Source organism: Marmota monax, unplaced genomic scaffold (genome assembly GCF_021218885.2).
Source record: "Marmota monax isolate L192 unplaced genomic scaffold, Marmota_monax_Labrador192_F-V1.1 WCK01_AAM20220418_F8-fsc00072, whole genome shotgun sequence".
NCBI classification, from domain to species: Eukaryota; Metazoa; Chordata; class Mammalia; order Rodentia; family Sciuridae; genus Marmota; species Marmota monax.
The window spans coordinates 4,366,151-4,381,904 of NW_026692356.1; the positions used below are offsets into that span (position 1 = coordinate 4,366,151).

A 15,754-nucleotide genomic window follows, 5' to 3' on the forward strand; every position below is an offset into this window, starting at 1 on the left:
CTTAGGAATCCTTTAACAACAGGAAGGCTAAGTCATTTGGCTTTTTCTTATAAAAGAATAAACAGATGGATAAATGTCAAGCACTGACATGTCTTTCAGGAAAACACTCACCCTTCACATTTTTCTAATTTCCAAGTAGACACTGGCTGTTAAGTAGCTTCCTCATCAGATGGTTTTCTGGGGTCACGTGTACACACATCAGCACACATTTGCTTTTCCTTTTCATGGAGTGAAGGTGGTGTGGGCAGGACAGGGCAGAGAATCTAGGCATGGGTTTTTCTGGGGGCTGAGTTTCCTATCGGGTGTGGTCGACTGTCTCACAGGGAAGGGGAGTGTGTGCTGGGTAGCCAATGCCAAGTGCAGTGATTTAGAATCATCAATATAGCAGTAACACTGCCTGGATTTATCAGTAGTTTACCTGGTTACCCAGCCAGTCTTGATTTGCCAAATATCTTAACACAGAGTATAATAACCATCTTTATTAGAAATGACTGGCAATGAGTCAACAGGACGGGGGGGAAATGGTAGCTAGAGTCTCACAACTTTGATAGGAATTTGATAGGAATTACAACCCCAGGTAAGCCCTGGAAATGGATGTAGAAGCTTCTCAAACCTGAGCTAAGTCAAGCTCTTCCCTTGTACTCATCCTTTTCCAGCTAATACCAGAAACAAGGGTGGAACAGGGAAGACCTTCTCAGCTCTGCAGGTTGGAGGGGAGAGCTGTTATGTTCCTGTCCGTTTCCCTCTCTGAACCTTCTACCCACCTGTAGGAGAGCTGTCCAAAAATTAAAAGAGGAAAAAGAAGGAAACCCAATGAGCTGCAAGGAGAAGAAGGACTGGGTGGCTCTTGGACATCCAGGCAGGGTGTCTGGGATAGGAGGGAGCTCACAGAATCAGTTGAGTAACTTCTGCAGCTGGTTCATGGCTGCAGCTGGCTTTCACAGGAGAGGAGCCAGGCCTGCCTGCCCTCTTTGTGAAGCTGCAGGGAACAGACTGCAGTGGTTCCCTAGGTAGAGGGGAAGGGTATTTGTGTGTTTGGGCTGAAAAAAAATTGGGATAAAAAGAACTTTGAAAAAATAAATGGATAAACATCATTGCAAAGAGACATCCAACAAGTTTCTTCTCCTGCCCCCACAAAATAAATCATAAAAGAAAAAAAGCATCCCAATGAATGGGACTTTTCACAAGGAAGACTTCTTGAGGCCAATTCCTGAAGCCCCAGATGAGGTATTTCTTCTTATTTAGAAATGTATCTCTGTGGCCACTTTAACTTTCTGCACTGCTCACGAATTCTATGGATATATTAATATTACAGAGCAAGGGAGACAGCCTGTACTTTGAAGGGACACAACTGTAGACCCTCAAATGTTTTCTGAATAGGTGCAAAACCCAAAACTCTGGAGAGTGGGTGTTCTGAGTGCTGCTGTGCCATGCACATCCTTTGCAATGGGCACAGATCTGATACCACATTTAATGTTCCTTCCAATAAAAGATCCAAATGCACAAATGAAGATTAATGGGATCTGATTTGACCTGTAAGGTGCATGGCCTCCGGAAACCTGGGGAGGAAATGCAACTTGAACGCCCAAGATAGGTTCCTAGGTATGTCTCAGCAATGCTGGCATTCGAGAATGTGTGCACTCAGAATGTATCCATGCCAGAGATGGAGGCCATGGAAGTACTGAGACGGCTGGGTCTTGTTCTTCTTGTAGTGCCGAGGACTGAGCCCAGGACTTGTGCAGGCTAAGCAAGTGCTGTTCTGCTGAGCTCCACCCTTGGCTCTCAGGGACAGCTGGACAAACAAAAGGAGGCTCTGATCTTTGCTTATTTTCTCAAGAAAAAAGTGTTAACATATTCTGATTTGTCTCCCTTTCAGTGCTGTTTCTTTTTGTTTGTTTTTTAATCACCAAGAAAAAGTTTGGTTTCTCCCCCCACCCCCAAATTTTTATCATAAAAATGAGCAAAAAGTATTATTATTATTTTTTTGGTGCTGGGGATTGAACTCATAGCCTTGTGCATGCAAGGCAAGCACTCTACCAACTGAGCTATATCCCCGGCCCCCCCCCCCCAAATAATTTCATATGAAAACCACCCTTGTTTGCAACTGAGGCAGGCATCTGGTACCAAAATAACTAAATATATATTTTTTTAAGGATTTCACTTGAAACTCATCATCTTCTTTACCCCTAGAAGTAATAAAAACCTGTCTACCATCTGCAAATCTCTGTTTTGTCCCATTTCTCTCTTCCATGGCATTTTAACATGGGAGAGTTATCTATGTTATATTCACTGGCTCCAGCTGGTTGAGATGTTTGTAGTCCTTATTTCTCACAGGGCACCTGACAAGCACAGACCACCAGTACTTGCTGGGGTACTTAAAGGCTGTAGGCTGTAACTACTCGTGTGTGTATGACTTGCCGCCTACAAGGACAGAATATGGAAAGGTGTGAGAGTGGTCAGAGGATGTTTAGGAATGGCAAGAAAGGTGATGAGCTTTTCTGCACTTAACATCCATAGGGACCCCATAATCCCTCAGAAGATTTAACTGGGGCAAAGATTATTTAAAATTATTTTACCATGGGAAAAATATATTAGGGTTCAGGACTAAATACATCAAGTTGCCTCTCATTTCTTTTGACTGAAGGACAGAACTATGGAGTAGGAAATCTAAAAATCTATTTAGTATTGGAATTATGTAGTAGTATTGTGTTTTTTTTCCTCATCCTGTATAATCCCCTCTCCCTTTTTCTGTGGTACTGGGGATTGAACCCAGATCTGACTCTACCACTGAGTCAGATCTCCAGCCCTTTTATTTTTTTGTTTTGAGACAGGGTCTTACTAATTGCTCAGGTATGATAAAGTGTGGGGTGATGGAAAAACAAAACAAAAAACTGGACAAATGGAAACCTACCACCACTACCACCACAGATAAGAACTCTCAACCATGCCGAGAGCCCATGTACCTAAAGTTAGCAAAGTTATTTTGATTTGTTTTACAAATCCCTAAAACTTAAGGCAAACCAACTTAGGGCAGTGGGCTAGGGTGAGATAGTTCAGAAAAACTTTACTTCAGGGTCCAGGCTTTATCCTTAAACCACTGAATTTTGAGTCTTGATGAGGACATTTTTCTCAGTGACACAAGCTATGTGGTTTGTTCTAAGGCCTGTTAGATAATGGAGAGGTGACCAGGATTCTCTAAAGCCACGTGGGGGAAACTAGTTTTATGTTCTTTGTCTGAGGATAACATTATCTTACAGGATCCCTCCTGCTGTCCACATCTGTCACCGTGATAGACCCCAAAGGGACCAAGTAAACAGCTTTTCTTGGGGGAGACCTCTGGTGCTCATGACAAGAGTCCCTTTCACATCCAGCAGTGTGTATGTTAAAAAAGCTGTAATCACAGATACAGCGAGAGCAGAGAGAAAGCTGAAGTGATGAACTTAGACTATCGTATCTTTCATATTTAATGATCTCTATGGTTATTTATCAAAGGGGAAAACCTTATTCTTTTTTTTTTAAACACATGGGTATCTTTTAAGCTGTGTCCTCTTAAAAATCACAAATTTACTAAGTAAAACTTTTCTAATTCTTATAGAACACCATGCTTAAAGTCAGAGTATTCAGACAGAAGCCTTTTGGAACAACAGAGTAAGGGAAAGGGAGAAAGGAATTTTTAAAAATCTTCTTTATTATTTCCCTATTCTAGCTTCTTTTCTCACATTCTAAATAAGGAAGAAAGAAGATAAATAGCATGTTGATGATTCTGCTTTATATCAACTTCAATTAAGGAAGAAGAAATCAAAAGGAAGAATGACAAACTATCCTTATTTGGACTAGGTCATTAGCCATCTTATAATTAGCTTTAATTTATTCTTAGCATTAACTTCTTGAAGTTTATTTTGCCTCAGAAGCAAGGCAATCAGTCACTTACTTGCTTTCCCCAAAGACCCCCAATTAAACAAAGACCAAGTCGATCCTAATGGTGGATTTTATCATTAGCCTGAGAATTGTCGCCTACTGAGAGGCAGCCACACAATTACAGAGTGAGTGGATGCTGCAAACCTGGGGCTCTGGCACAAGCCTGTGTCCATTCATCCCCTTCTGCTAATGAGCAGCTTCTCCTAAAGGGAGAAACTCATGGTCTGTACTGATCTGGGAATTATTTTATGGCAGCAATGAATAAGTACATTTAAATGCCCAATGGGTAGAAGTTCATCTTAAGAGATGGATGAAAAACTGAAAGATAAATATAAGATGAACAGAAGAGAAGACTGATAGAAAGTCTTAGGCTGGCTTTTTTTTTTTTTTGGTTCTGGTGATTGAACCCAGGGCCTTGTGCATTCGAGGGAAGCACCAACTAAGCTATATCCCCAGCCCAGGGCCATTTTTTAAAAATGTAAATATTAGCAAAAAGCAAGTGCTTTCCTTACGACACCTGTTCCATTCCACATCTTCTAAGCCGTGCTCTAAAGGCAAGTGTGGGTAGGGCTGGGCCCACCAGGCCCGCCCAGGGCAGGCACCTACCTTCCTTCTGGCTGCCTGCAGCGCTCTGCTGTTGCAGCAAGCTCTGGCTGTACAGCGTGGGCAGCGCGGCTGCCGCATACTGCTGGATTCCTGAGTAGGCCTGGGTGAGGGCGTCCATGGTGCCAGCCGTGCCATTCGTCAAGCCTGTGGCGCCAAGTCCTCCATTCAGAGCCGCCATACCTGAGAGCATTTGAGCAACTTTACAAAAAACCCAACAATAGAGAAGAGAAATAGCACTTATTCATTAGTGCTTTCCAAAGGAAGTTCGAGAATCATTTGACACAAGTACAACAGCAAGTGCATGCAGCCAGCACACCAATTAAACCAACAAAATCAGAAACGAAACTATGAAGAAATAAATCACAATAATGGTGGGGGAACACCTAAGCAATGATAGCTCTGTCTCCCTAGGCCAGTGATCAAAGTTCATCGAGGCACTACAGTTAGACAGTACATCTTAATTCCATGCAGTGTGCTACTGGCAAGTACCATTGTTATCTTTCTGAAATAAAAGCCCTTCTGCTTCTTAGAGCTTAGAAGCATGTAAAAACACATTAGTGGCAGAGGCCTGTAACATCTGTACACTTAAATCTATTTACTGGGCTCTTTGAGGAGCCAGGGGATGGCTCAAGGGGTTGAGGGGGCAAAGATAAAATAAAACTTTTTCCCTTTAAGCTGTCTGATGAGATGGCAGAGCAGACGAGTTTTGTGCTCTGTAAACCAGTGAGTCAGCAGTTCCATTAACTGGCTTTCCTAAACGATTGAAGGACGTGGTCATGGCCTAGGGTCTTAGGAATAAGGTAAACAGCCTAGCTAATTTATAATCAAAGAACAAAAGGATGGGTTCTTTCCATATTGCAGAGAACTCAGGCAACTTATTCAATTAACCAAGACTCTTGGTGTGGTTTTTATCAGCAAATGCTGATTGCCTACATGTGTGTGCACACATGCATATTAATCAATGCCCAGGTAACCGGGGTTTCTGCTAGTGATGGTGCTTCATGTCATGTTTTCCAGCCAGCAGTGACACAGTGTTTGTAAACTGGATCCTGGCTATTAACTGATGGGAACTGAATATTGACCAGTAGCTCTTTTGTATTTGTCCTTGCATGCTGGCTGCTCTATTCTAGTTGTTGATTGTATCATATTTTCCCTGAGTAATGAGTCAGAACAAGCAATGCTTCATAGAGTGTCAACATTCTTATGAACTCAGGAAATGGAAGAGGTGACATCACAATTGCCTTTAGTTCCCTTGATGATCAAAAAGTTTTTTTTTTTTTTAAAGATCTGTTTCTGAGAAAAACATTAATGAAAATCTTGATGGGATTAGAGTTATTGATTAGAGATATTAAAATAACATGGATGAATAACTGGAAAAAATTGATAGAAGTCTAATGAGAACAGGACAGCTAAGGTAGGATGCTTGCAAATGTATACTGCGGCATCAAAGAACACCCCTATCAATGCTACTGCTTGCCATCCACAGGAAATAGAGCAGGTGGGGAGTATCCTGTTTACCCCATAAGTGCTTCTGATATTTTGCCAACTTCATCTCTTAGATGAAAAGGACAACATGCAAGATATGATTGGACCATGGCTTAATGGTAGAGGACTCTCGTAGCTCCTCAGGTCTGTGATTCCTACTGGGGGGCTTGAGGAGACAGAACTAGGCCTTGGAAGGTGGTAATGGGATACATTATCCTCAAAGAAGGATGTGGAGGAGGCAAGATAAGCTTGAAAGGTTGAGAATGGAATAACAGCTCCCTGAGAAAGAAGTGGTCACAAGCAGATGCAGCTGAACAAAGGTGGTGGCCAGCAGAGGTCCTGCTGGATCTGCTTTAAATTCTTCCTGTGAAGGAGTCTGTTCTCTTTCTGGTCATGCAAATAAACACTGTTGAAGAACCTAGAAACCTGGGAGCTCTGTGTAGCATGGATGAAGGCCTCGGCTCCACTCTAATATCTCCATATGTCCCTGCCACTCCGTGAATGGGCGAGAGCACCCCATCTCCTTGGTAGCTTGTCAGACAAGGGCCTTGGAGTTCCAGGGCCTTGCCACACACACCCCATGCGTGACTTCCTGTGGTCTACAGCCCTGCAGCATGGCTTCTCCCCTCTGTCAGACACACAGATGACATCTTACTGCAGTTGTCACTGGTACCCCAAACTCCAACCCCCTTCCCTCTGGATGTAGCCTTTCTTATTTTGCGGGTCAGGAGTCTCTTATTTTTTACTTTGAACTCTTTTGCTCTTTTGACCAAACTTTTTTTTCCCTCTTAAAACAAAATGAACTTCATGCTCTTGAAATGATGGAAGGATGTTTCAGGACTACATAGAAGCCTTGTGAGGTTTGAGGCTCTAGCAACTGACATTCTAGCCATGTCCTCTGTTCTTCCTGGTTATACTTCACTATGGTTGGCTGTTTTTTTAGATTATAGCCTGGGAAAACCTGCCTTCTGCAGAGTTTTGTTTGCCTCTGTGGGTACCACATGTATGGGAGACAGTGATAGTGGTCGCCCTCTGGACAAGGGGGAGGAGTGGGCTGACAGAGGAGGACCAAAGTGACAGGGTATAAATGCCCAAGGAGGGACTAGTGAGGAACCTGTGCAGATAACGGAGGGAGGGTTTGGCCTCTCTAGCCCAGAGCTTGCTCCTCTATGAAAGATCACCATCTTTCTGGAAAAAAAAAATGGGTCAGAGCTCTAACAAGTACAAATTCATTGAGAATACCTAACCCCGAAACTATCTTAGAAAACTGGGATGGGGTTTTTTTGACAAATCCTGGATACAATAATGGATTATATGGTAGAGTTTGAAGAGCCATCAAAGGAAGATTTCGACTTTTGAGAGTAGTTCCTGTGAATTAACTAACATTCTTCTGTATTAAATACTCACTATATAAAGATACAATTAGTTAGCCCAGCTGCTTGTACCTGATGACCTCTCAAAGTCCTAGACAATAGAAACGGAGGTCTAAAGAAAGTTAAGTTGAATAAAATGCTCCACTTAAAAAGAATAAGGGGCTTTTTTGAAAAGGCCAAATGGATTGACAATTTCCTCCCATTTAATCTAGATCGTTCTGCTTACTATTTGGATGAGCAGAGCTGGAAGCAAATAACTGGGGTAGAAGCCTCTGCAAGGGAGGTCTCTGGAACTGGTGGTCAGTATGGGGTTATACAGCCTGATAACCAAGTGCTTCACATTTAGTCCTCAACTGACAGAGACCAAGAAGCTGTGAGCTTACTGAGTCAATCTTTTTAAATGACACAGACATTCCCTTAAATATGAACATGAAGATATGGTCCTGGAAAGTAGATTCAGAGGTAGACTCCACTTTTTTCCAAGCTACTCAGCCAGATTTTAAATAAGAAGTGAGGAATGTATTAGGGTGTTCTCATAGGTTTGTAACCGATTCACTGGGATAAGCTTCCTTAGTACAGATGGGATTTATCCTTCTAAATCTAGTCTAAGCTAGTGAGTGAGAACCTAAATAAAAGTGTTTGGAACCAGGGAAATGGATATGGATGTGCATACAGTTAGTGGCACTTTCCTATATGCCTGTGTTAAAAGGTTACAAATGTGTGTGGACTATGTGTGCTTGTGTGTGTATCTAACCGCATACATCCTTGTAAATTCCAATTACACATATTCAAACAGTAATTTTGCAATGCAAATAACGAATGACAAGCTACAATAATGTGTCCAAAGCATCTTCTCTTTTCTGTACTTTACGTAAAATAGTTCCATAAATATTTTCCACCAGGAATTCGTGGCTGTTATATTCAAACAATCATAATGTTAAGCACTGTATAGTAAGTCATTTGGAAGAATTATGCAATTTAAACAGGAAAAGTAAGGATGCCACTTGACTTACATTTAAACATACCAAATCAGGTACAGACTTGGGTGGATGTATCTGCGATGTAGAGGTACCTACTGTTATTCTGTATCTTTGTTATACATTGTTCTATGTTACTTCTTCTGATCTTGCCGATTTCTGCTTTTTTATCTTTCCCTAAAGAAATTTTTTAAGCCCCTCCATTCATTAAAGTATAAGGGAAGAAAAAGGCTATCAAATTTGAACAGTTTAATTTAGCTACTTATCTGCTAAGGGAAGAGTCCTCCTAAGGCAGTGGTGGGGCCTCTGGCAGGGAGGAGGGTCAAATCTAGGCCAAGCTGAGTCAGCCACCTATTCTCTTGCTGGCTGCTTTGACCATAGAAGAGATGGGTGTATTCAGAAAACCAGAATACTCTCCTCAAGGTAGCATGTAATGGCTCCTGGGACAGAGTGGGTAGAAAAGAGCAATGACCTGGAAGCTAAGGTCAACTGTTTTAGAAGGTCACTGTTCAGGTGACCATTCCTTGATTGCCTGCTTTGAGACTTATCCTGTAGAACAGATAGCACTGTCATTTCTGTTGAGGAAGAATGATCTGAAAGGGGATATTCTATTGTAGAAGGTTTTCTCTAGATATTTAATTTGAGACAAGCAGCAATTATTAGTTCCAAGCCAAAGTTGAGAGTGTAAAAGAGCTCTGTACTAGTAATACTAATTGAATGAGAAGGAATGTATCTTTCCATTTGTGCCCGAGTTTTGGTTGAATTAAACATTTTCCTGGTTTATACTGACCAGTAGGGGTTATTAGAAACCAAAAACATTCTTCATTTCCCATGAACGGAACATACTCTTTTAACCCAACGGCAAAGAATTCAGAGAAGCAAAATGATTTCAACCTGTTGTCCTTGCCAGAGCAGACTCGGTATAACATAAGACTCCACACAAGAACTAGCCGTGATTTCTTTGGCATTCAACAAAGTCTCTCTCGTGTCCTCATGATAACGATGGGGAAAGCCCAGCAACATACAACAGAGTAGGGTGGAGGGGAGCAGGACACAGACGAGAGGACACACACACAGCAGTCATGAGCACGTGCTGAGGAGGACAACCATTCCCACTGGCCTGTTACTCTGCAGACCAAGGACAGGCAGGCGATCAAATCAAAGTCCTTGTTTGAGGGGAACTAGGTCCTGGGGCAAGAGAAGCAGCATGAGGGGATGTGCGAACACGTCCTCAGCCTATGTGAGGACAGTGGGCTGGTGCTTCTGTAGGATGGGGCAGAGAGGAGCTGTACCAGAAACAGGAGGCAAGGCAGTGGGGCTCCTGCTCAGCTGCTGGAGAGCGGCAAGGCTGGAGACAGTTCTAACTGGAATGAAACATTCTGGTGGTCAGATGGTCACGTCATGTACTCTGTGCTAACTGAGAGCCATCACATTTGGAAGGAAAATGTTTTCTTGTGCTCAGACAAAACTCATTCCAAGTTTTTCTTTTCTCAGAGCATCTGAATTAAAGGCTTTAATGAAACCTGAACATTTCCTACTTCTAAACATGTGATTTATTTTCTTATCAGGTTAATTTGCATATGGATGAATTTCAGACTTTTTTTTTTTTAAACCAAACAAACTGCATGGTGTTTTTGAGCTTTCGAAGTATAAAATTGTTGGAATTTTTGGCTTAAAAAATTGTACGGTCTGATCACCCTTTAAAAACAGTTTACTTATTGAATCATAGATTAAAGTAGGGCAAATAATGAATACCTTTTTTATTAAAAAACCAAAATGGGCAGGTATTAGGTTGTCTGGGGTCTCTGATAGGTACGTAGGTCTGAAATTCCTCAGAAAGCTCTGTTGGCTGTCATGGACCTCCTAGGCTTGGCTACTTTCAGGCCCCAAGGTGACTGAATGGAATGGAGAGACAGGCAAATCAGGCATTCCCTCTGTGCGCTGAGGATCAGCTTCCCCAGTGCAAGACCCCAATGCCAGGCACAAGCCTAAAATATGACTTAACCTCAGGCCTGGGCAACACTCCTCTCATGGATCCAAAATGGACAGGCAGGAACAAGGACAGGTGGGCTACAGAGCATAGATCCTAGAATTTCTTAGTGAGTCCATGTGTTTCAGAACCAAGTATATTTTGGTAAGCTATTTGCCTCCAAACCTGTTTCACCCCCTTACAGTGAAATGATGCCCCTAATTTATACAGTCACTGCTGTACAGTGACCCATGCCCACAGGTGCTCGATGAAGATTCCAGATGATGCTCTTTCCAGCAGCACCTCTCCTCTACTCAGTTTCTTTTCCTTTAGAGACCTCATTTCCCCCCTGTGTAATTGTAAATACTATTTGGATTTTCAACCTGGAGGGCACCTTTAAGATCTTCTTATCCAGAACTTTCTTTTTTTTTTTTCCAAATGGAGACTCTGAAGCCCAGAGAGGGAGCTGTGGTTGGCCTGAGTTCCTACAATTGATGGGCAGCAGAGCTGGACACAGCGTCTCAGCCTAATTTTCTATTATTACATATTGCCTCGCAGCAGGAGAAAGTCAAAACCCAGACAAACTCCTTGAAAGCTGAAAAGATCTGTCAACCCCACTATGGGTGAGGACTTACAGTAGCCGGTACAAAGAATCTGGGGGTGGGAAGGGGCTGGGCATTTTTTGAGATACAATGAATGTAGATAGCTTTGGCCTGTCAAAGCATGTGCTCCTCCATCCCAAGTTTTAGTTCTCCCCATTCCATATCCTTTTTAGGTCATTTCTGGATGGCCATTTTCTGTGGAGAATTTGGGGGAAGGCTGTCCACCAGAGCAGCAAATACTCACTGTTTATGGTACCTGCTAGTGCATTAATATTATTCAGTCCAACAGTGGCTCCAGCCAGTCCTTGCAGAGTCCCAAGAGAGGTCAAGGAATTCATGGCTGCACCAGCAGTGGAGTTGGGGGTTGAAGCAGCCACTGAAAAACAGAGGAGAAAAGGGAGAGAAAAAGCACAGATGAGTGCAAGCTAGCTGTCCTGGGAAGCAGTCTGCCTTCATCACAGAAAACGAGGAGTCACTTCGTCATCAGAAATCCACAATCTCCTTTGTGTTTTTTGGGTGAGAGACAATGGGATTATATGCATAGCAATTTTGACATTAGATCTGGTGATTAAAGAGATCATCATAGCTCATAGCTGCTCTCTTGCCAATGCAGTGAACATGTTCGCTGCTGGGTAGTAGGGAAACCTTTGTGACTGGGAGGCCTGTCATTTGCATGATCTTCCATCATCCCCACTTTAAACAGTCTCTGTCCCCTTAGCTTCCTTGTCAATGAGCCTGAAAATTAATGTCACAAAAAAGGGGCAGAGATGGGGGAGTCAAATGGCAATTCTTGGCTTTCTTACCCTACGGATATGCGATCTTTTATGATTAACTTCTTTCACTAAGCATAGTGTTTTCAAGGTTTGTCTCTGTGGTGACATGTACCAGTACCTCATTCACTTTTTGCTGCTGACTTACATTCATTATGTGAATAGCTTTATACCTTGTTCATCCATTCTTCAGTTGTGGACCTTTGGGTTGTTTCCACTTTTGAGCATTGTAAATAATGATGCTGTGAATATTTGATTTCAACTTTTTATGTAGGCACACATGGTTTTAATTCTTGAGTATATACCTAGGATTGGAAATTCTGGGTCATATGATAAACCTGTTTTTAACATTTCGAGGAACTACCCAATATTTTTCAAGGTGGCTTTCCAATTTTTTTTTTTTTACCCCCAAAATGGTTTCCCAAAGTGGTTTTCCAGAGTAACTTCCTTTTGCACTTATGATTGCTTCTCAAAATGAAAAGTGCCTTACATTTGTATGGGTTTACAATCTGCTGACCTTTATCACAGACAGTGTTTTGCCTTATGGTGATGGACATCTGGCTAAACTTGATTCCGACAGCTGCTAAAAGAAGCACTTGGGCTGGGTGTAGTGGTACACACCTGTAATCCCAGTGATTCAGGAGGCTAAGGCAAGAGGACTGTACGTTTGAGGACAGCCTTAGCAACTTATTGAAACCCTGTTTCAAAGAAAAAAAGTACTGGAGATGTAGCTTAGTGGTAAAGTGCTTCTGGGTTCAATCCCCAGTACCTAGTGGGGTCAGGGAAGCAGCACTTGGTCCATTTCTAGCTGTGAAATGCTGAGCATGTGGACATCCTTTCCATCTAGCATCTAGGATAGCCCAAATGCTCCTGCCCAGAAGAACTCACCCCTGCGCTGCCTTCAGAGACCACAAAGCACTGCTTGAAATGCACCTTGTTTGTGGTTCCTTTTGGATGAAGTCAAATCAGATTCTTAAAAAAATGAATTCCCCACCTTGTCAGATTTCTGTTCGTGAAAGGCACTGACTTCTGACACCTTATATTGTTTTTATTTAAGAAAAAATTTAAAGAAAATTTTATAAATCCAAGTCAATGTTTCTGGTCCTCTTATATTATGAGACTTTTCAAACATAACAGCAGAGACAGTAATAAAACAAAATCCTATAGATCAACATCCACGCTCTGCAATGCTCAAGAACCCATCTAACCCTCTTTATAAGTGTATTTTAAGGTACATTTTAGACCTTACATCACCTCACTGACACATACTTCATATTACAGTTCTAAAAATTATGGACTGTTTGTTTTAAAACCAAAAACTTGTGCATAACAAAATTAACAATAATTCTTGGGCTTCAATATGAAGAAAGAATTTGGTGAGCTGGAAGACAGATTTGTGGAGATTTACACCTAAGTGAGAAACAGAAAATATGGGTGATCAAATGATATGGAATAGATCTAATGTGTCTAGCTGAAGTTCCTGAGGGAAAAAAAGAGAATGAGGAGTAATATCAGAAAAGTTAGTGACCAAGAACTTTCCAGGACTGGTACCCTCTCACCCCCCCATCCACATATTCAAAGATCACAATGAATTCCAAGCAGAGAAAATAAAACAAATCGTGGATGTACCATAGTGAAAGATGCAGAACACCAAAGATGACAAAAATGTCTTTAAAATGGCCAGGCAAAACCAAAACAAAACAACCCTCAAAGGAACACAATTAGCCATCTAATACCTGGCATGTCAGTATTAATAATGGAAGGCAGAGTGTAGTAGTATGCCGAGATAAATAAACTGTCAACCTAGAACAGCCAAAGATAAATGTATTTCATCAACATTTACCCATCAAATTCACTCAGTGTTATCTAATATGCTTATATGTCCATTAAATTTTACATTTTGATCAGTTTCTCACTTCTGAAGTTTATCAATGTGTGGTTATTTTTCATAATTGCTTTTTCATTTTCAAATCCTTTAAGATGGTATTAATTGTACCTTCTTTTTCTGTTGCATGCTAATAATTCCACCATCTGAGGTCTTGGTGGCTATGAATATGATGTCTAACTATGTTCCTTCTTACTCTCAGTCCATGGTTTACATGTGTGCATTGTGATGTTTTTATTCTGAGTTAACTCTCTTAGAACATTATTTCTGGGAAATCTTTGAGGCTTGGGTTGAAGACAGGCCCTTTTGAGGATGCTTTACATTTGATTCTGAAAGGTCCTAGAGGAAAGGACAAGCTGGGGACCTCTTTAAAAGGCTTGAGGATTTTTGACCACCCAGATAAAGTTGGGTTGCAAGCTCATGCCCTGTAATAATTCTCAGGGAGATACTCTCCTTGTTGTACTCGACACAGATTTTTCTTCTGTATCGTTTCCTAAAGGGGAATATTTCTTGTTTCTCTTCCACTAAAAGCTTGGCCTTTTGGTGTTTCAGAAGTATAGAGGGATGGCCTCCCATTAGGTACGGCAGGTGGGCTCTGGACTTTTGTGTATCACTCAGGTTGTAGGAGCTTCTGAGAACTGATGCTCAAGTTCCTGATTCATCAAATGTCCTTAAGAGAAAAACACATCTTCAATGTGCTACTCAATTCTCTGGGCTGCCTCTTTTACTTCATTATTGATATCTGTGTATTCTACTAATTATTTTAGTTTTTGATGTGACTAAAAATATTCGTAACAATAACTCATTATACAATTTAGTTTTCTTTAGTGGGAGGGTCTTCTGATGACCAACTAAACTGCTAGAAACACAAGTTGTCCCCATGTGCCATTTGATGTGAGTCTACATGTAACAGTCCTTACCAGATTGCTGTGCCCGTGAATAAAGCCTATCCCCAAAGCATGTTTGGATTCTAAACCAGTAATAAAGACTTAGAAAAATCCACACAGTTTTAAGTGACACAAGGGAACCATTTCTAGAATGGCAGTATGAAGCTATCTAAGGATCTTGTCCCCAAACAATCATAACTGGTGAAATCTGTAAAATTTAACTATTTAAAAGTCTCTGTCCTAAGTGCATATACATATATAGAGAGATTTTTCTTAGGAAAACTTACCAAAGCTCAGTAAGAACAGAGAGAATTTGTGGCACCGGAACCATAACAGGCTCCCTTAACTGGTACCACCTCTTCCCTACCACCTCGAAGCTCAGTAAAATGGAAGCTCTACTCTGGGCGAGTATGGTCAAGAAGACGGGTCAGGCCTTTTAAAGAGGTCCCCAACTTGTCCTTTCTCCTACTATCTTTCAGAATCAATTGTAAAGCATTCCCCAAAGGGCCTGTCTTCAACTTTCCAGAAATAATGTTCCAAGATAGTTAAGCACATAATAAAAAAATCACAAAGTACAGCTCCAAATCTAGGGTTGTGGTTCTTCCAGGCAAGAACAGACCCCCCAGCATATCTAATCCCCACTATGCCCCTTTGCAGGAGCTCTTTTCCTCAACCAATCTCTGCTAATAGGCAGCGTTCTGGCTCCATTCACCCTCACCACTCATTTATAGGCTGGAGGTTCTATTCTGAGAAAGGGAAGCCAAGAAGACAAAGTGCTACCACCCTGGGACAGCAACTCTCATATAGACCCGAGGTGTCATTCAGAGAAAAGCAGGCTGTTGTCCCTACACCAGCTCTGGAAGAGTGACACTCAGATTCTGTCTAGAGGATGTGCTAGGCCTTAAGAACACAGAGATCCACAGATCTTCTGGGGGGAGTGAATTCATTTGGAATAAAGTGTGACAAAGTTCAAGCCTAGGGTGCTCTTGGAAACAAAAAATTTGATGGTGAACAATTAAAAGGAGGCTGACAGCTTCATGACAGCAGAGCAGACCAGCTAAGAGGAGCTCCTGAGGTCAGAGCAAGACTCGAGAACCAGCTCAAAGAGGACACTTACAAAAGGATTTATTAGATCAGACTGTGGGGACACTATGCTACAAGGCCGAGACAAATAGAGCAAGCAACTGGCCGAGGCTAACAAATGGATGTGACAGCCAGAAATTCAACCAAGATCAGGCAGTGAGGCACTCACAGAGCCATTTGGAAGAAATATCCATTTAAA

At 41.8% G+C, this 15,754-nt stretch overlaps 1 protein-coding gene across 27 annotated transcripts in view; it reads right to left on the reverse strand.

The window, feature by feature from the left end:
* Nucleotides 1-15,754, reverse strand: part of Celf2 (CUGBP Elav-like family member 2) — an 808,061-nt gene that overhangs the window by 11,103 nt on the left and 781,204 nt on the right. For 13 of the 27 annotated variants that reach the window (XM_058578645.1, XM_058578636.1, XM_046442343.2 and 10 more), the window contains 2 exons: nucleotides 11,175-11,306; nucleotides 4,525-4,722 (listed from right to left, as the gene is read on the reverse strand). In XM_058578645.1, the coding sequence (XP_058434628.1) occupies nucleotides 4,525-4,722; nucleotides 11,175-11,306 (330 nt within the window). The remainder of the gene's footprint in view (nucleotides 1-4,524; nucleotides 4,723-11,174; nucleotides 11,307-15,754) is intronic. The other 14 variants (XM_058578646.1, XM_058578638.1, XM_058578649.1 and 11 more) reach the window with 3 other exon arrangements.